Here is a 22,225-nt window from a genome sequence, read left to right as displayed (position 1 = left end):
CAGGTTTCTCTGCAGTAGTTCTCCTTGAACAATAATGATGTAAAATAGCAGGCTCTTGAATGTGCAACACTGCAGCAGCCTGAGATTGAAGTGAATACTCTTCTTTCCTTTTCTATAGAAACACATAACTATGGAAGGGTTCTTTGTCTTGTTCTGTTTTTCTCCCCCCCCCCCCCTTAATTACTACATAAGAACTGATTGTAGGAATGAAGCATAGGCACTGAAATGATATTTAGGGCAGCCCTTTTTCAAGTATGATTTATCTTAAATAATCTAGACTTGCTGAATTCATCATTTCAAAGGAGCACTTGGCAATCATCTTAAGCACGGGAGTGTCAAAAGGTGTAATAAGTTATAAATCCGTATTTCCTAGGAGTGATAGGTATCTGATGCTTTTTTTTTTTTTTGCTTAGTTTCATGAGGCAAGTTGGATTAAATCTCATATTTCTATTAAAAAGAATGTGACATGGCTTTCCCATCATGTGGGCAAGCATCTTCTCTGCTAGCCTGGTCTGTGAATCACTATTTTGCAGAAAAGAGTCAGTTGTGAAAGAGCTGGGCCAAGAATGATTCCCCATTGATAAAAATGACTCAGTTGCATGAAGTTTTCACACAAACGGCTACCCCCAAGCAATAGTCAGTTATAATACCAAGGCTGGCTCCACTACAGTGAACCTTGATGGAGATTAGCAGTATAGACCCATTAATCCATTGGAGAGATGGTATTATTCCTCATCCATTCATCCAATGGATGCCTATAATTTCTATTCCTAGGCCAGGAACTTCAGTTACAGCAACCATCTCTTTCTCCTCTTCTTAGCTCCAAAGGAGCAGTGGCTGCTGGTTGAAGGAAGAGACAAAAGCAGATGCAGTTGAAGATTTTGGCTCTTTAACTGTTGTTGGCCTCATATGGGCATGAACTGAGTTCCTGCTATTTTCATGACTGCTACTGTTAAGCTGAGCTTATTTTGAGAGCTGGCATGGTGACTCAGCAAGTTGCTGAGCACCCTGGTGTATATTTATCCTCATATGGTTATTGGGAGATGTTATATTTCATGCCCATAAATCTTCAGTTTGGGCTGAATGTGATTGAGAAATTAAATGAATTATTGTCTTTCCCACACATCCTAACCTTGGTTGTACTAGTCACATCTTGGAAAAAGGCTATGTGTTAGGCCCACCATGTTGTATGTTTCCATGAATTAGACCTCTCCATCTCCATCTGCTGTCCAAATTCTGAAATGGAAAGTAGTTGACATAAAAGCATGTTTCATGTTCCTCCTTGAAGAGGATGGAAACCGTTTGCTGAGAGGCCTGTATTGTAATGTCAAATATTGTCAGATTTTTCAAACCATTATTTCATTGGTCAATCCAAATGTCACACAAAAGAGTGTGCATAGTTGCTTGTCTCTTATTGGCCAATAATATTTCTTGGCTTGTCTTTTGAAAAGATTGCCTACAGTGGCAAATGCTATGTACTTCCATACCACTTATTAATGCCTTTTTGTTGGATTTATCTCTTTAGGGCAAGAGAAAGAGAATGCTGGAGGAGCAGAGGAATACACTAATCAATTAATTAACCCATGCTGTTACATGTAGTTCATTGTCATAATCATACAGCTTTTCTGATCCTTCCATATTGGCAGGTATGCTGTTAGTCTACAGCTTCTCATAAACAGTTGGATGATGATGTACCTTAATTTATGGAAAAAAAGATTTGTCTGTATGTAATTAGAATTATTGCAGAGGTCTAGATTTATTTATTATATTTATTTATTAAATTTATATACTGCCCATCTCATTCATATCCAATATTCATCATGGCTATTCCCAGGGTTTATTTCCACCTTGGGTTGGGCACTTATATTATTGATTGATCCTAGATTTGTTTCTGGGGTAGTTTTAGGTTAAAACTGACCTGAAAGCAAATGAGCAGGCAGTCACTTTGGTGACTTACCAATACTGTAAACAAGCAAACAAACAAATCTTTAAAGGAAGTTTGTTAAGTAACCCTTTTTATCATTTCTATGTTTTTTGCTGATCTGATATTTATTCTTTTATTTCAAGTGCACCCTAATTTCCCATGGACTGAATATGATGGCACTAACCTCTGACCCAGCTATCATAAAGTCTTTCTTTAAAACCTCAGATGAGCTCTGAGAACTTTCATTCTTCACTCAAGTCCAGTACATTTTTGCCTACCATGCTGTCAGAAAATTGCTTAGCCTGCTTTTTTCTCCCAAAAATGCTTATCATTTGAAGTTTGCATTGATGGCACACTATAAAACTATAGATATATTCAGCTGCCTTATTTTCAAGAGGCAGAATGCGTGGAAAATTCAGTCAGGCTTTTCTGCATGCCTTCCTTGTGACTAGCCTCATTTGATGAGGTGCCTGTACTGAAATTGTATTTTACTTTTTAGCTTCATGTGGAAATGTGCTTCACATTTTGCTTTAAGATATTTGTAATTTGATCCCACTCCTCCAACACTGAATGAAAGGTGTTGTATATTCACTATATTTTGAGACTGACTGAAAACAAATAGGTAGTGTCATTCACTGAGCTGTGGGTGGTGAGCCTGTGTTGAAAGTCCAATGTAATGATCAGGACATCATTTTTTGTCAGATATTGTTGGATTTGTGTGTTGCTTTGTGGGTGATCTGTACATTTCTGTGTACAGAAAGAGAGAGAAAGAGTTATATTGGAAGAGTATTGAAATTGTCTCTCTTTTATGATTGGACACTACTAGCCATCTACCATTTAATATGTTTACGTGCCCTGCCCAGTTCTGCAGCCATTTCTAGAGGATAAAACTAGATGCTGTATCTCTTATAATTCTCCACTCACTATCAAAGCAATTGCACACTATATTTTTCTGCTCTACCTCTAAAGCAGGGGCGTCAAACTGCCAGCCCATGGGCTGGTTGCATCATATGGAGGCCTCTCCCACCCCAGCTCTGGCAATGCAAAAAAGTCACGATACATCATGACACATTACGTGATGCGGCGAGTTTGACACCCGTGCTCTAAAGTATGCTTTTTTATGTTATGTTACCTGCCTGTTTCAGATAGAAAGCTTCAGTTTATTGTAGACCTCAGCAGTTCATTGGCTATTCTGCAGAACAAGGAACACTCCTTCAACTAAACCAATATTTACCACATTCTCTTATACTTTCTAGAAGTGCTTTTTATCATGACTGCTATAATAACACAATGTTTATCGCACTTGGTAAATAAATGGTTGCTGGTTGGTTGCAGAAGGATTATCTTTCAAATAGCTATAGGTTATTTAGAATCTGAGGATGAAATTGTATTATCTTCAGTTACTGGAAAAACTGTAAAACATTGCATTACTGAATTTGTTTGTTTAAAGGAAGCATAAGGAAAGTTGGAAGCTTGGGAAAAGGGCTTTTGTTTAAAAAAACCCGTTATTTTCTGATTTCTGAAGCACCAACTTTCTTTTTACAAAGCACAACTTATTCCTATTGTGCTCTTATAGCTCTGAAAGTCATGAGAAAATGATAGGGCAGTAAAGTAAGACCCTTTTTATCTTTTTATGCCTGCTTATTTGGACATTTCAAGTTGTATATAAAACAACTGAATAAAAACTGTCTAGCAGATTTAGATGTAATTATAAATTATATAGTTATAAATGTGTACTTATACTAAGGGTATTTATTATTATTTTTATGTTGCCCATCTTATGGTTTGAGGTGATTCTGAACCTCATATATATGTTCATAAAAGCTCATTTGCAAAATGAAAAGTGATTAGTCATTGCTAATTGTGCGAGATATGGTTGCTTGTTGTTCAATCTGAGTATCCTAACTGTTCTCAAAGAGCCTTAATTTGAGTATAATTTTCTTAAACTGATTTAGAATCATGCATAAACACAAAGGATACAAGAAGTTTAAACAGTAAGTAGAGATCTGCTCTTGGAAATTTGGTCTGTTTTAAATGATTGGAATGTCTATTTTATAATTAATTAAGTTTTTTTTATAATTAAGAGAAATAGTGGCTTTTGGTCTGGCTGACATTGGCATTGTGAAGGTGAGGTTCTCAAGTCTTTGGATGCAGCTGTGCTGATTCTGATTTTGTCAAGGCAACTTGCCTGCTCCTCTATTGAATTGAAAACCCAACAACTTTCACCTGTCAAAGGGATAACTGAATAATGTAGCTGTATAACTTCAAGGATGGCTTTCTGGTCTAAACAGAGTCTGTGATATTAATTTAGTGTATCATTCACTATCATAAAAATCTTTCTCTTGAGGTCATGTTCAAAGCTGGTGATCATTTTTCTGACTGATGTTCATGTAGAATTGTTTCTCAGTGAAATATGTCACAGTTGTCCTATTCAAACCAAAATAATTATAGCACAAGGGACTTTGGATGACAAAAATACAGATATGCAGTTACTTAAAACAGGAGGAAGAGGAGGAGGAGGAGGAGGAAGAGGAGGAGGAGGAGGAAATAATTTATTATTCTATGCCAGAAAAATTTGAGCATTATTTTCCATTATTTAAGTAAAGCCAATACATTTTGGGCTGAGCTACTGGATGAATCGGCAATCAAATTAGATGTCAACTCTGCTAACATTGGATGTTCTTGCTCTGATAAAATATGCAGAGCTGTGTGGTATTTTTAGAGTTAACTCATATGATGCTGGGAGGGGAAGAGAAAGAATGTATGTGGGTAATTATATTAGATAAAAATCCCAGGCTGCAAATGGAAGAGAACCTTTGGCCATCAAACTTATAGGAGAATGTGATTTATGACAGAAAATTAAGGGAGGGAACATGCTGGCAAAATATGTGCTCAGGGGAGGGGAATTTAGATCTTGGCAACCCTCATTCATGTCATGCTGACATTTTGTTACATGAATAAAAAACTTTTTAGGATAAACAATTCCTGGAAGTTCTTTGAAGTGTTTCATTAGTCGGAACCATGACATTAGAATTGTTGTGGTTTATGTATTCCTGTGACCCTTATGTTTTGTAAATAAGATTCACATCAATTTTTAAAAATGTTCGCACAATCAGTAGCAAGCAATAATATGAAAAATAATATCCAAATATGAGATGTAGTGTGCAAGTAGCCTGAAGAAAAGAGGATAAAACATTTGTAGCTCTGTACTGAGAGAATGATATTCAGCCTTAAGATGTAGCAGCTGCATTAAAATGCTTTTTTTAAAAAAATAAGGGAGATAAAATGTTCTTCAGAATCATATTCCAAATAAATAAAACTGTTGTGACAGAAGACCACTGCAGAATTCATGATCAGGTTTTAGTAGTATAATCAATGTTTCCTTTGCAATGTAATTGTGGTCTTGGAGGGGTTTTAAAAGCTATTTCTTCTCAATACAGAAACATTCTGACAGAAACCAACAGGAATAGTTCAAATACTGCATCTAATTTCTATGATTCATGGACAGTTTGTTTAAGAAGTTCTAGCAGTCTGCTCCTTTAAATGCTGCAGTTCCGATGAGAATCAGATTTAAATTTATGATTTCAAACAAAGTCATGCAAGACAACAGCATGAAATACATTGACTTTAAAACACACAGAGAAAAAAATATGATCACTTAAAAAGCGTTCTCAAGTTTGCTTCTTCACATATTTGCTACTACTTTGCCCAGCTATCTTCTGGCTAGACCAGGGGTGGGGAACCTTGGCTCTTTTATGACTCTTGGACTTGAATTCCCAGAATTCCTGAGAGAGCATAACTGGTTCAGGAATTCTGGGTATTGAAGTCCACAAGTCATGAAAGAGCCAAGGTTTCCCATCCCTGGGCTAGATGAACCAGCCATGAAAAATATATAAAAACATAAGAACACAAACAACTGCTGGATGGGACCCTGGCCTATATACTCCAATAGCAGCCAACTAGTTGCCTAAGAAAGCCCGCTGGTCTCTCAGCAGATGAATTTCAGAAGCAGTCACTCTGCTATCAAGGCTAATAGCCACTGATCTCTATGACAGTCCATAAATTGATCCTGCCCTTTTTTGAAGCCAGCCAAGCAAGTAGTATGTTATATTGTATGCTGCATGTTAGGCAGTATGTTAAAACAAAACACCTTTTCTTTAATCCTAATTCTTCTAGGATTAAATTTCAATGGGTGACCTCTGTATCTGATCAGAAGTTCATCCACTTTGTTACTGATGTTAGCCATTTTATTAAATGAAGACATCTCAAATGAAAAAGGGTTTTTTCCTCTATCAAGGCACATAATTAAATATTATTATCCTTTTCTGTACTAAGTGAATACTAAGTTAACTTTCTACATCTTTTTTCTTCTTCTTTGCATCTTGGATTTAAATTAATTACTTGTTAATGTTTTTTATAGAATAATAGAGTTGGAAGGGATCTTGGAGGTTTTCTAATCCAACCTCCTGCTCAGGCAGGAAACCCTATACCATTTCAAACAAATGATTGTCCAATCTCTTCTTAAAAACCTCCAGCAATAGAGCACCTACAAATTCTGGAGGCAAGTCATTCCAATGATTAATTGTTCTAACTTTTAGAAAATTTGTCCTTGGTTCTCTCCTTGATTAGTCTCCATCCATTGCTTCTTGTCCTGCCTTCAAGTACTTTGGAGAATAGCTTGACTCCCTCTTCTTTGCAGCAGCCCCTGAGATATTGGAACACTGCTATCATGGCACCCCACGTCCTTCTCTTCATTAATCTAGACATACCCAATTCCTGCAACCATTCGCTCTGAGCTGCCAAAAATATTAGGGCAGGGATGGATTGTGGTTCCTTCAATCTTCCTTTCAGGCAGGAAAATTGTTCTGGGGAGGAGTAGCAGTCTTCTGTCATGCTTTCTTGATTGCCAAGTGTAACTATATAGCTCTTCCTTAGGAACCTGTTTCATGTTCCAGACAAAGCATGAAAAGCAACAGAAGCAGTCTTGCCTGAAAGAAGATACTCCCCACATTGGTTTGCACTATATTCTTATTCCCCAAATCAAGAATTTAAATTTGGGAGAAAGGATCTAACCTTTCTTTATTCATAGTAACAGTTTGAGCCTCAGATTTTAAAAAATAATTACATCATTTGATGCATAAACTTCAGGATCAAAGTAATGAAAACATTATTGACTATCAAGCTCACTATATCAAAAGTCTTGGGACTACTGTTTTAGCAACTGGAGAAAAAAATGACAAGATACCAATAAATATGATGACAATTTTCAATGGACATTTCTGTTATTTCCATTGAACTCAGATTAGGCTAATAAACAACTAAAGGGAACAACTGGAGCTCCATGGAAGGAAATATTAGTTTCAGCCATAGTGTGTTAATTAACATAAAATAATTTTTATAGTGAATTTCATCTAAATTTTAATCTTAATGATATTTTTCAGTAATGACTTTGTATAAAATGAGAGATACTATATGATAATCCTTAGAGCTTTTACATAAGAAAATATCTTATATCTGATGTCTTATCAGATATCCATACGTATAGAGATGACTATAACAGATTTTCATTACCTTATTTAAAAAGCAAATTCTAGACTGTCAGAAGACAGTCATGTACTTTTTTATCATGTACTTTTTCATTCTGGATTGATGATTGCAATTGTCTACTTCAGACTTGCTTAAACTTTTTTCCTCTTAGAAACCCTTTCCACTTTTAAAAATTATGAAGGTTCCCCAAAGAGTTTTTATTTGTATGGGTTATATCTATTGATATAATAGATATACATAAATTAAATTTATCTATACTAAAAGCCACATTTCTTTATTTGCACCCTGCATAGACTGTAGTGTATGTAATAGTGAGGTTACCTATCCATCCATCCATCCATCCATCCATCCATCCATCCATCCATCCATCTCCCTAGTGTCTAATGGTATAGCCCCTTCTCAGGGAGGTATTCCTTGATATGACAATTTAAGATAACTATTTGCCAGTCTCCAATCTTCCCATATTAGAGAAAGCTGTTGAGAAATTACATGACACCTTCAATAAACATATGCAAATACTTTTTTTAATTGAATGCTTCAAACTATGCTATGGAATTATATTAAGACACCTATAAAACTATAGGGATTTGTCCAGGTAGTTTCCGAGAATTGGACAGTGTGAACATATTTTTTTTTAAAAAAATTTGCTTATGATATTTCCTAATCTAATATATGAGGGCAATTACCAAACCAATAGATCATTGCTGGAGCATTGAGCACAGAACCCCAAACTCTATCACTGCATGGTGGTAACATCTAATAGTTATGGTAGTCCTGGCATATGGCAGTCAGCTCATTCTATGAGGGCAATTCAGAAATAAATCTCTCTTTGGTTATCAATGACAGACACTTGAAGATACAGAACTTTTATTATACACATTAGAAAACTACAACATTACATTACTTTTCTACATAATCACCATTCAAATTGAGGAACTTATCATAACATCTTACAAGGTTTGAAATTCCTTAATAGTAGTCACTCAGCGCCAAATCTTGGCTATGAAGGGGGGGTGATCAAATACATCCCAGCGGAACTTTTTCAAAAGTTCTTGGGTATGTCTAGCGATGTGCGGGCGAGCATTATCATGAACCACCACCCCATCAGAAGTCAGCATGCCCCAACACTTTTATGGATGGCTTGTCTGAGTTTTTGTAATGTTTCACAGTAGACTTCTTAACTGATCGTCGAATCATGCTCCATGAACTTCACTAGCAGTACTCCTTTGGCATCTTCATATTTGGCAATAGTTTTATAGCACCACTTCTGCTGTGGTGTTGGTTCACAATAATGCTCGTCAGCACACCACTAGACTCACCCAAGAACTTTTGAAGCAGTTCTGTTGGAATTTCAAACCTTGTAAGATGTTATGACAAGTTCCTCAATTTGAATGGCGATTATGTCAAAAAGTAATGTAATGCTGTAGTTTTCTAATGTGTATAATAAAAGTTCTGTATCTTCAAGTGTCTGTCATTGATAACCAAAGAGAGATTTATTTCTGAATTGCCCTCATAGAATGAGCTGACTGCCATATGCCAGGACTACCATAACTATTAGATGTTACCACCATGCAGTGATAGAGTTTGGGGTTCTGTGCTCAATGCTCCAGCAATGATCTATTGGTTTGGTAATGACTGGCAATACACATATTTCATTATTTAATTACAACACTGAGTAGAGTATAAATAATTTTGATAACTGCTAATCCACTGATGTTAGTTATTCACCCATCCCTATTATTGCTAAGGTAACATTTTTTGGGCTAATCTGACCCTTCCTGCCTTTAATCTTTATGTGTTGCATTACAATTAAGTAAATACTTGAGAACATTTCATATAGTCAATATATACCTTTTGTCTATTTTGTTTTGGACTAACAATAATTACATTATCTATCTGTCTGTCTGTCTGTCCATCCGTCCGTCCATCCATCCATCCATCCATCCATCCATCCATCCATCCATCCATCTATCTATCTATCTATCTATCTATCTATCTATCTATCTATCTACTTACTTATCTACCTATCTACCTTATCTACCTATCTACCTATCCAATTTATATGGCTTTCCATCTCAATTTCATGACTCTGGATGGCTAACAACAATTTGAAATTATATAAATTATATTTAAGAAAATGAAAAATATAAAAACCATACCAGCACAATCAGATGCCATGGTACAAAACCACCAACAGCATTGAATGCAGCCATTACACAAACTCTACCACACATATGGATCCTCAAGTCCTGTGGCAAAACTGCCAGGTCTTTAAGGCCTTTCAAAAAGCCAACAGGGCCAGGTCCCATCTAATCTTCAGGGAAATGATGTATGAAAGGGCAGACCCTATGGCAGAGAAGAGTCTCTTCATGGGTCCTGCCAGACCACATTCCTTAGTAGATGGAACCCAAACTGTGCCTCTTCTGCCAGACATGATGGGACAGTCAGACTTAATAAGTACCTACCATAGAGTGCAAGAATCTTTAAAAATACCTTTAGAGGTATCCATCTGTCCATTTTTCCATTGTTGCCTTGGAATGTGCCATACAACTTCAATTCATTAGGTTTCATTTTGCCCACAGTGAATAATATCATGTTCTTTTCAAATGCATACACAGCCAATTTATGTAGAAAAGAACAAAGCAATTTTTGTTCTAGTCATTGTCTCTGTTAGTACAGCCAGACTGTACTATAATGTGATTTAGAAAAAAAAGTCTGCACGTACAAAGACAAATAAATCCTTATTCTGAAACAGAATGTTCAGTCCATTGTGAGTTCTGAGGAAATTTGGATGCCTATCAATCATCTTTTCAATGTCACTCAATGTAAATTGGTAGCATTAGTATATATAACTCAGTGGCACTCATTATTTAACATGTAGTAGGGCACTTCAGGAAAAAGATTAAAAAATTGGATCAGTTCGACTCTGGCTGAGGCTAGCACAGGCAGGAGCTATATTAACTGGAGATCTTTGTTTTAAAATAAAATCAGAATCCTTGACAGGTTGCTTGAAATAGCCATGTTAAAATAATGCATTTAATAAAGATAAGGGATGGAGAGATTTAAACCATACTATCCAGCTATGTTGTTGTCATTCATATCTTTCCAGTGGTGGTGGAGGGGAAACACATGTGTCAGGATTCCTGAAAGCCAATGTGAACTTATATCACTGTACATGCATACATTAAAACATGCTGTTAATTTTAATTATTAAACAAATTGACATGGCCACCCAACTTACTCATAGATGACTCCAGGCTGTTTAGAAAGGGAATAGGGAGCAGACACATCAGCTTTGGAAAATAATTAATTCAGGATATGGAAAGAAGTTATAAAGAAAACCTTAAGAGTCATGCTTATTCAGGCTTCACTGTTCATTAAACTATGGCCACACTTCAAGCAAACTCTATAAAATGGACTTTTCAGGTTCTAATAGATTATGCCTGGCTGTCCAAGTGTTTGCTCTGTGGTTACAAGGGAAGAATACTATAATAATGCAAGGAATGCTATGCTAATAGGAGAAAATGCTTTGTTCAAATTATGTGGGTTTCTGTCGAAACTATTTTCATGTTATTTCCCTATGGTAATAACCTTTATTTCCTTTATTATTTGCTTCTTCATGAAATTTTTATTTCTATTTCTCACTCCCTCAGCAACAGTTCTCATTTTCTTCTTGGCTGAGTAACATTGCTACCATCTCTTTTTTATTCCAATATATTCCTATTCATTTCTCTTTGTTAATCAACTCATCAATCCACTAGGCCTACTTGATAGTTACTTCCAGATCAGCAGTCTTATTTATTCTATATTCTTTTACTCTTAGATGGATGAAATGCAGTGGGGCAAAGGAGTGAAGAAAATTCCTTCTTCAGTCTGCAGTCTTCCCTGTAAACCAGGAGAACGAAAAAGGATTATGAAAGGGATGAGCTGCTGCTGGCAGTGTGAACTGTGTGATGGTTACCAATACCAGTTTGATGAAGTGAGCTGCAAGCTGTGCTCCTACAATCAACGACCAAATGAGAATCGCACCGGATGTAGCCCTATCCCTATTGTAAAGTTGGAGTGGCATTCACCATGGGCAGTCATTCCAGTCTTTCTGGCCATGCTTGGAATTATTGCCACCATATTTGTCATGGCAACCTTCATTCGGTACAATGATACTCCCATTGTGAGGGCTTCTGGAAGGGAACTTAGCTATGTTTTGTTGACAGGAATCTTTCTGTGTTATATCATCACTTTCTTGATGATTGCCAAGCCAGATGTTGCCGTGTGTTCTTTCCGGCGTATCTTCCTGGGATTGGGAATGTGCATAAGCTATGCTGCCCTGTTGACTAAAACAAACCGTATCTATCGCATATTTGAACAGGGCAAAAAATCAGTGACAGCACCCAGGCTTATTAGCCCAACATCACAATTAGCAATCACATCAAGTTTGATATCAGTACAACTTCTTGGAGTTTTCATTTGGTTTGCTGTTGATCCACCAAACAGTATTATAGATTATGATGAACATAAGTCTATGGAACCAGATCAAGCCAGAGGCGTTCTCAAATGTGACATTACGGATCTACAAATAATATGCTCTTTGGGGTATAGCATTCTTCTAATGGTTACATGTACTGTTTATGCCATCAAGACTCGGGGTGTCCCAGAGAATTTTAATGAAGCCAAACCCATTGGATTCACTATGTACACTACATGTATAGTATGGCTTGCCTTCATTCCAATATTTTTTTGCACTTCCCAAGCAGCTGAAAAGGTAGGTGAAAATCAAGTAATTTATAAAATCATTATATTTTAAAATATGAAGGAGGGTTGAAACCACTTTCTGGATATGGGGAAAAATGTTTGGACAAAAATAATTGGTAAGTACTTCAGCTACACAAAAAGTTATTGTTGTTGTTGTTCCTGTAGTTAGGTGAAGGTTATGATGATGGTGGTGATTGATAAAGTGGTAAATAAATCACTAAGAATCATTTAATCAAATGATTCCATGGTTGTAACTATTTCAACCACAACTAGAATGTAGTCATTGTTTCAGTATGAAATGTAGTGTATAGCTTAATCAGCATTTCTTAATGTTTGTCAAAAAAATTATTTTGCTTAGGACCATGTTTTGTAGTTCAGAAAAAGTGGGAGCAAAAGATTGTTTATTGCTATGGTAACAATTCTTCAAATATGAAGTAAATATTAAAAGTCATTGCTGAAATTATAGATACTGAATCAACCTTATTAATATGTACCAAGCATACCTAAGAATAAGTCTTAACATCCAGCCACCTCTTGTTCCTGAAAAAAAAATCAAAACAAAACAATGTGTTGCATTTCTGGATTTAATAAAAAGAAGGTTCATTTATGCTAATTTCAGGTTATGCCAATGGCATTCCAAGGCTGTTTGGATATTCTTGGGATTTTACTCAGATAAAAATAGTAATAATACTTGAATCCAGTGAAAAAGTATACCCAAGCATAATATCTTTTTTACTTCAACTATGGCAATTTCAAACAAATGATGACATTAGAAATGTGTTAAATAAATTAATAAATGGTTAAATATAAATAAATGTCCAGGTAGTCAAAAGATATGGAGAACCAGGTAGGCAGAAGACCAAACAGAACCATGACCAACCATATATCATTGTTGAATTGAAACGTCCTGACAGGTTTTCTCTGCAAAATTTACGTACGATATATCTGAATATGTGTTTCTGTAACATCCCTTGTTCTTCTCACCCCTTATTTTGTGATGAATTTCAAGCAATAAAACCAAGAATTGTATTAAGGTTTTTTATATCCCCAAATCTGAAACTAGGAATTGGGAATGATGTTGCTCCCACTAGATGTCATATGTTCATTGTAATGCCTTGTATGAGTATCTGCAAGTACAACACAAACATGTACAAGGAAAATGTCATCTTCTAAGTATAGCTATAAATATGAAGGGTACCATTCACCTTATAGCACACACATGTATGTGGAGGCCTTCTCCCTGTGCTTTACATTCAGAGATGTGTGTGTGTGTGTGTGCGTGTGTGTGTGTGTGTATTGAGAGAGAGAGAGAAAGAGAAAAAGAGAGAGAGTCTCACTGATTTACTACTAATATTAAATAATAAAATGTAGGTAATGAAAATCATACTGTCTTCTACATTTCCTAGTTTAAATTAAATAGTATTGGAGTCTGTTCAGTGAGGACCATGAAACCATTCAAGTCCCCACCAATATCTATTGGGGTCAAAACTAGGAAATGAGATATCTTCCCTTAAAAATGTACAGTGAATCTCATCCAATATCACTTAATCTATTGCTCCTTATATTTCCTAGAGGTCTTCCAAATTACTTCTGGAGGTCATTCCAATACATGTTTTAGAAGAAAAAAAAAACTATTCTCCTAATGATTTTCACTCTTGATAAGCAGCATTAAATACAACTCCCTGTCTGTTACTGTGCATTTAGATAATTACTAGCTTGCTTAATGTCCCTAGTTAATGTTAATCTTCTTCTTCTCTTCTTTTATATAAGATTAACTTGATAATTTTGTTTCTCTGTCAGCCTCCAGATCCAATTAGAAATATGGGGGAGGGTATCTACTTTGCAATGAGTTTTTTCTATCTCAGCAAGACAAAATTGTGCAGCTGCCTTGCACAACGTTGGCATTGTTCATTTTGTGCACAGAATAAAGTGTAAAGTATCTTTGGATAGCAAACCAAAATCTATTTTGCAGTCAATTTATGACATTGAACATTCTCTTATCCCAGTAGCTCTAATTCTATGGATTGTGTGCTGAGCATGTATTTGATTTCAAATAGCATCTTGTAGAAAGGTACCAATAGAAGCAAAGCATACATTATTCCAATTAACATATGTCACGGGGACACAAATGACCCTCTTCTTAAATGCACTGATCCTTTCTGCTTCAAAAGCAATATAATTATGTCCTAATCTGCACTTCTGCAGTTTATTTGAGTGCATATCTTTTTGACTTCAAAATGCAATTTCTGGTCACGCTTCAATAACACTGTCAATTATTATATCTTTTCTTTTCCTTTTTTTCTTTTTTGATAGAGTCGATAAAACGAATATTCAAACAGTTTTTAAAATAACAGTCTGGGTTGCTTTCAATGCATTATTATTAAAGGTTGTATTTTCTCATATGCTTCATGGAAAAACAAACAAAAATCTAAACAAGGATATTTGGAAAATAAAATTAAGCAACTATATATGCAATGAAACTTACACCAGATGTACATAAATCTTTTCTGTTTCCTAAATTAGAACATATTAACAATATAGCTCTTTTGAAGATTATACATTGCTAAACTCTTTATCTAGCCACATCTCTGTCACTGTGGGGCAGAATAGATAGTTATGAAAAGAGAAAAAGCTGCCAGTATGATTACCCTATTAATTGGCATGAAACACCAATGAAACCTTTGAATTCTATACTATTGGAAGTTTATGACGGTTCATTTTTGAGTCACATTTTTCTAACTTTAATGAGGCTTCTAGAACAATGGTTTTGAAGGCTGTTAATTGCTTTTGGCCAATTCTCTTGTTAATAGTTGATTCCAAAATTTTGATAGCAACTTCAGCATGTGGACCACAGCCAAAATGACTTTTTAATTGTCCATTCTGTGCTATTTAATTTAATAAAAGTTCAACATTCTTCAGTTAATATTAAATTATTACTGGATTTGGCAGGGGTGGTTGTGTTGAACTTATTGACTTTATTTGTTTGTTTATGACCCAAGACCACCATTAATACATGCATAACTATATACTCTGTGTGTATGTTTGTGTGTGTGTGTGTGTGTGTAACCATATAGAGTTACCAATTAATTGAAAAACCAGATATTTGGAAACTTTCAGACAACATTATTGTAATTGTAATTATTCCATGACTTTCACAAAGTTTTGTGGAACTTGCCAGGATTGTCCTTTATCTTCTGTTATATTTAATTTGATCTTGAAACTACTGACATCTGTTATCAGGAAACGTAGGATCTTTGGGGCCTAAAGCAGTTGAACACAAATTCTTATTGTTATTATATGTTGTGATGATATATTAAGTCTTATTGACAATCATGATTGTTCTATACCTATGCTTAAAGTATAGCAGCTTAGTTTTAATTTAACTTAATTTAATTACTCTTTAAATAATTTATATTGGAAAAATGTTGATTATAATAATAAAAGCAAGTACAAACTAAACTAAGGAGAAAAAGAGAAATAGAAAGAAATAATAAAGATTTGGTATCAGCACAAAGTTTGTAAAAAGATTACCAGAGTTTTATTAAACTTACTTTATTTTAACTTAGGTCAAATATATTCCTTCCTTTTACTTCTAATAATTTTGAACTTTTATTCATTCAAATCTTTAACCAGCTTCTGGTTAAAGAAAGTCTTTATCCAGGTAATTCTTTTGCTTGGTTTTTTTTTTCATTTTAATAGTATTATCTGTCTTATATTCCATGCTTTTTTATTTTCCACTATTTTTGACTCTAATATATCTATGCCATTCAGTTTTGTTTCACTTCTTTATGCTGTAAATCTTTCAAAATTTTCATTCCCATCTATCATTCCTTCATTAACATCTTTTGGACATAGTGGAGCCATAGAAATAAACATCTTTGTTGACATTATAGCAACTAATTTCTGATTCCATTCTTCAAAATCTCCTGGAATATTTCAGATGCCCTAACATTTTGTTTTATTCTAGTACTAATTCTAGTACTAATCAAAAACAAAGGTCAGGTTTTTATTATTTATATATTTATCTGGAATCTTTACACTCTTCTAGTGTCTAATTTCTGAATTCATAAAGGTCATGGTAAAGTATGATACTAATGCTTTAGATCAGCTAAATGCCAATCACAATGCCAGTATAACGAAGTAATATATATTTGATTTCATTTTTTGGCCAAGATGCAATTCTCAATTTCTGTTAGCACTGAAATTCATTTTGAACAATTCCAAATCTGCAATATTTTTTGTAGATAATTAATTAGTATTGTTAGGATGGAATTTGGAACAAAAAAGTCCTAATGTCACTTATTAACATTATAATAGTTAAAAAATTGTAAAGAATTTTGAGATGAGATTATTTTTCATGTTTGTTGTATGCTGCAAAGAAGGTTTTAGAAGACTTGACTATCAGTTTCATGACACTTAAGCAATTATGTACTTTTAAGCATATGATATGGATCATATATCTATAAGTTAGTAAATATGATTTCAAGAAGAATAATATGGTTTAAAATGTGAGTATGATTTTGAATTACATAGTCCAAATTTAGCATTTATCATCACATGAACAACTAAGGATTCATTGAGGGAGCGGGGGGGGAGGAGGAGGAGGAGGAGGAGGAGGAGGAGAGACAAATGAAAAATGATACTCTAGATGGAAAAACAGTGTGATCATGGCTAGATTATGTCTGTTCAGTGTCTGCTTATGAAGTGGTTGAAGGATAATGGAAAAGTTTATTTATTTATTTATTTATTTATTTATTTTATGAGACTTATATACTGCTTTAAGTGCAAGCACTCTCTAAGTGGTGTACACCAGTAAGCAATGTATATATATATTTACATTGCCCCCAACAATCTGGGTCCTCATTTTACCTACCTCGGAAGGATGGAAGGCTGAGTCAACCTTGAGCCGGTGAGATTTGAACCGCTGACCTGCTGAACACAGTCAGCTAAACTGGCCTGCAGTACTGCATTCTAACTGCTGCGCCACCTCGACTCCTTCAGTTGTCAGTTATGCTGTATAGACAAAGTTTAATGATGTATTTAAAATGTTTTTTATATAAGATATTGTTCTTTTTTTTGTTTGTCTTTCTTTTCTTTTTTGTATCTTTTCCTTTTCTATTTTTTCTTTTTCCTTTATTCTTATATAAAAGCAAAATAAGGGCAAAAAACCCCTTTTTTCAATCAAGAACTTATAGTGGAACCTGTAGCCCTCACCCTCCTCTGCTGTTCATTAATAGGTACTATAAGCATCAGCCAATGATGTCCAATCACATAAGGAGAATTAAACATTAATCATATCTCATAGATTTGAGTATAATGCTAGCTGTTCTGTAGTGAGTGTGGTGTATCACCCTATTTTAATAATAATCTCACCTATTCAGAGATACTGTTATATGTTCTGTTGTCAAGACGACTGTCATTCCTTGTGTGTAATTTGCTTCCCAGCTAAGCACCATAGTGTATCACAGCTTGTTAATTCACCTGTCTAGAAAAGTGATGTTATACAAACAAAATGCTCATGATAATGTTACCTATATAATTGGCCTTCACTACAAAGCTATTTTAAATTCTCCCCATATTTGTGAATGTCTCATTCAGAAGCAAGGTCAACTTTCAACAAGTGTTAGACCAATTATAGAAACTATAGGCTGATGCAGAATCAATATCAAATGGCACTTGAAAAGAGCACAAATGGCCCCTCTAAGGTCAAACAGAGCAGAATGAAATCAATAAACCAAACTGAAACAAAATATTAGTATTGTAAAATGAGAAAGGGAATAGGTAAGTGAATCCACGAAGTCCAATAGCAAATTCTTTCACAAATTAAATGAAATTATTTTCTGGAATCTTCTTTACTTGGGAAATTTCATTTCATTTTTATTTATTTCTATACTTTGGAGGCTTATATTTGCCATGAAATATGAAAGCAGTAGAAGACTGAAGGTGATTTTACCCGGAATACTTTTATGCAGAAAAATATATTTTGTCATGCACACATTTTATATATTCTACAGGCAGGTACTAAGCACAATCCTAGGTAGTTTGGTTGTATTTCTCAGCTAATGTCATGTATACATACATGTACATACAAAAACACTCAAACACACAAACATGTTTCTGTAGAGGAATGGATTAATAGTTAGCTATCCTGGTAAATTAAATGAACAAATCTGAAACAGATCTCATTTGCAGCATGAAAATTAATAATATACAGCAAAATGGGTATATTATTTATACAGTAAAATATTCGGGGGATGCAGTTCAGATATGTTTGCAATGAAAGATGCCTACCTCTTTTTTCTTTTCTTTTTTTCTTTTTCTTCATACTTTTCTGAAATCTAAACTCCTTACAGTGGCCTTAACATCTGACCAATCTACATTGATACGTTGGTCTTTGCAAGACAGATTTATATACTTTTTAATATACTTTCCAGTATAAGATAAAATAATTTATTGTCATTTTTTTACTGTGGGCACAACGGCACACATCAAAAATGAAATTTAGTTGCCCGCTCTCAAAGTGAAACACATACATGACACACACCTAAACATTCTATGAACAACATATGTATAGACCCACACCCCTACATATATGTAGCAAATAAATATTTAAAACTGTCCATCTTGAATATATAATAAAAGGAGGAAGCTTGAGAATTCACAAGGTTAACGCTGTATGGAATGCCAAGCTTTGATGTCACCTCTGTCTGGAAAACACTGCAGACAGTTAATATTCAGAAAGCAGCAGGCCCAGATAACATCCCTGGACGTGTCCTCAGGGAATGCGCACAGGAGCTGGCTTGTGTTCTCACAGATATTTTCATCCTCTCATTGCAGCAAGCAGTAGCCCCATCGTGTTTTAAGATGGCCATCATCTTGCCAGTGCCAAAAAAGTCCACAATTACAGACCTCAATGATTACCATCCTGTTACACTGACATCCACCATCATGAAATGCTTTGAGAAGTTGATAAAGGACATTATTGTATCTAGCCTCCCACCAGCATTTGACCCGCTTCAGTTTGCCTACCGACCAAATCACTCTACGGAGGATGCTATTTCTTACGTTCTCCATCTGAGCTTGAAACACTTAGAGGAAAGAAATACTCATGTGTGTTTGCTGTTTGTCGACTTCAGTTCAGCATTTAACACAATCATTCCCCAGCATCTAGTAGACAAACTGGGCCTTTTAGGATTAAACACTCCTTTGTGCAACTGGATTCTTGATTTTATTACCAACAGGCCCCAATATGTGCGAGTTGGAACAAATACCTCTAATACTATTTTCTTGAGCACAGGTTCTTCTCAGGGCTGCATCTTAAGTCTGCTGCTGTTCACCCTGTTGACCCATGACTGTTGTGCTAGGTTTGCCACCAACCATATTGTGAAGTTTGCAGATGATACAACAGTAGTGGGCCTTGTTCAGGATGACAAGGTGGAAGCTTACCGCAAGGAAGTTGAGGGGCTGGTGAACTGCTGTAAGAAAAACAGCAAGATAAACACAAGGTACAATGAAAACTGCTTCTAAAGATCTGCCAATAATGGTTTGTGCTATTGATTTTTTTTTCCAAGGAAGGTTAATTCATGGTATTTCAGGACCATGGGTCAGAGTGGGTGAATCCACATTCTTCTGTGCTGCAGCAGATTCTGAACCAGAAATAAGAGGCTAGGTAATCTTTCAGATCATATTGATTCCTCAACCTTGCTACCCCTATCCTTCTACACCAGGGCTCCTCAAACCTGGCCACTTCCCCATGGCTGGCTCGGGAATTCTGGTAGTTGAAGTCCACAAGTCTTGAAGTGGCCAGGTTTGAGGAGCCCTGTTCTACACTGTCTGGGAATTACCTTAAGTGTGACCTTAAATCTCTTATCTTATACCATGGGACTTAAATCTTGATATATGATACCCCCAAAGGAAACAGACCAGAACACACAATGTGCTTCTATACCAAACTGTAATTTCACAATAGCCAAACAGAAGGCCTTGAGAGATTGAGAATTACTTAGAAAACCACTGGAATAGGATTTTCTTTTTAATCTTATGCAGCTCCTTGACAAATGTATCTTTGTAAGTTATTTCTGGAGATGTTTTCTGGATGGCAACAATGAAAAAGAACTCAGTCTTAGGATAAAATCACCCTATGGTGCATGCTTCAATACTCTGTAAAACAGGGGTAGTCAACCTTGGCTCTTTTATGACTCTGTGGACTTCAACTCCCAGAATTCCTGAGCCAGCTGCTGGCTCAGAAATTCTGGGAGTAGAAGTCCATGAGTCATAAAAGAGCCAAGGTTAACTACCCCTGCTGTAAAAGGAGGGTTTTTTGGTAGATTTCTCCTGTTTAAAAAACTGCTGTAATCATGACCTTTATTACGATTGGACCATAAATAGCTCCTACTATGTAGAAAAGCCAAAACTGAAATAAAGGTTTATTAAGTGCAATGTCAACCTATGATATCATAAGAAAATTTTGATTGTAGTATGAAGCATATGTTTGATGATTCTTTGTACCAAAAATTAAAGCAGGAATTCATAATTAAGGGAGTGGGAGAAGTGATATTATTATCACATATTCACCAGGGAGGAGGAACATATATTCAAGTCATCCCTTTTCATAGGGCTTTTTGTTGGAACTCCATATTAGTGGTAATTAATTTATAAGAAGTGCTGAAAAATGTCTGCTGAAATCTTGCCTACTGAATATTTTATTATGCTATGTATATTTATTTTTATTTTTAAGTATGAGGAAATTGTGAAAAATAATATCAGAGTATGTAAACATATAGACAAGCAGGAAAATACATCTATGAGTGGTGTGCTCTAGCAGAAAAATAAAATGATTTTGTAATTAAAAAAATGGGCATCTTGAAAGAAACAGTTTGGGTAGAAATAATGCATATTATCAGGTGCAAAGGAACAGGATCACCCATTAAATTGCAGCACAGAAGATTTATTCAAGCCTGTTCAAAGAATCTAGTCAATTAAAGTTTAACACTAAATTGGTGCCAGATAAGGGTCAACAGAATTCAGCAGGAGTTGGACCATTTGTAGAAACATAACAACTCTAAGCTAATGATGCACTTAACTCCACCTGCCCAGTTCTGTCTGCTACTCTACATATGCAAGATCATATAAACAGTAGCAAGATTTGAGAACTGAGCATTGACTAATGTATGGCTTTCTTTGTATGCAATCAACAAGAAATTATTAAAGCAGAACATTGATTTTTTTGGGGAGGTATCTGTCATGTACATTCAAATTCTTTTATGGCACCATAAATAAATTCATAAACTTTCATGGATCATTGTCAGGTTGTTCAATCCTTAATAACGAATTGAAGAAGCTCTCAATGTAGCTAACTGTGAAGTCTATTCAGCATCTTCTGGTTTATAGACTATTAAATTTGCATTGTGACATAAATAAAAATTGGAAGGGACCTTGGAGGTCATCTAGTCCAACCCCCTGCTCAGGCAGGAAACCGTATACAATTTCAGACAAATGGCTGTCCAGTCTCTTCTTAAAAACTTCCAGTGTTGGAGCATTCACAATTTCTGGAGGCAGGTTGTTCCACTAATCAATTGTTCTAATTGTCAGGAAATTTCTCCTTAATTCTAGGTTTCTTCTCTCTTTGTTTAGTTTCCATCCATTGCTTCTTGTCTTGCCTTCAGGTGCTTGGGAGAATAGCTTGACTCCCTCTTCTTTGTGGCAACCCCTGAGATATTGGAACACTGTTATCACGTCACCCCTCGTCCTTCTCTTCATTAAACTAGACATACCCAATTCCAGCAACTGTTCCTTATATATTTTAGCCTCCAGTCCCCTAATCATCTTTGTTGATGTTCTCTGTACTCTTTCTAGAATCTCAACATCTTTTTTTTACATTGTGGTGATCAAAATGGATGCAGTATTCCAAGTGTGGCCTTACCAAGGCATTGTAAAGTGGTATTAACACTTCATGTGATCTTGATTCTATCCCTCTGTTAATGCAGCCAGGCACTGTGTTGGCTT

At 35.4% G+C, this 22,225-nt stretch overlaps 1 protein-coding gene across 2 annotated transcripts in view; it reads left to right on the top strand.

The window, feature by feature from the left end:
• Positions 1-1,525: 1,525 nt before the first annotated feature.
• The window catches only part of GRM7 (glutamate metabotropic receptor 7), a 102,960-nt gene continuing 82,260 nt past the window's right edge, over positions 1,526-22,225 (top strand). For both annotated transcript variants that reach the window (XM_039348918.1, XM_039348917.1), the window contains exons 1-2: positions 1,526-1,646; positions 11,295-12,230. In XM_039348918.1, the coding sequence (XP_039204852.1) occupies positions 1,584-1,646; positions 11,295-12,230 (999 nt within the window). In that variant the 5' untranslated portion in view covers positions 1,526-1,583. The remainder of the gene's footprint in view (positions 1,647-11,294; positions 12,231-22,225) is intronic.

Source organism: Crotalus tigris, unplaced genomic scaffold, assembly GCF_016545835.1.
Source record: "Crotalus tigris isolate CLP2741 ecotype Arizona unplaced genomic scaffold, ASM1654583v1 scf7180000018202.2534663867:1097284, whole genome shotgun sequence".
NCBI classification, from domain to species: domain Eukaryota; kingdom Metazoa; phylum Chordata; class Lepidosauria; order Squamata; family Viperidae; genus Crotalus; species Crotalus tigris.
This window is presented reverse-complemented; position numbering and strand designations above follow the sequence as displayed.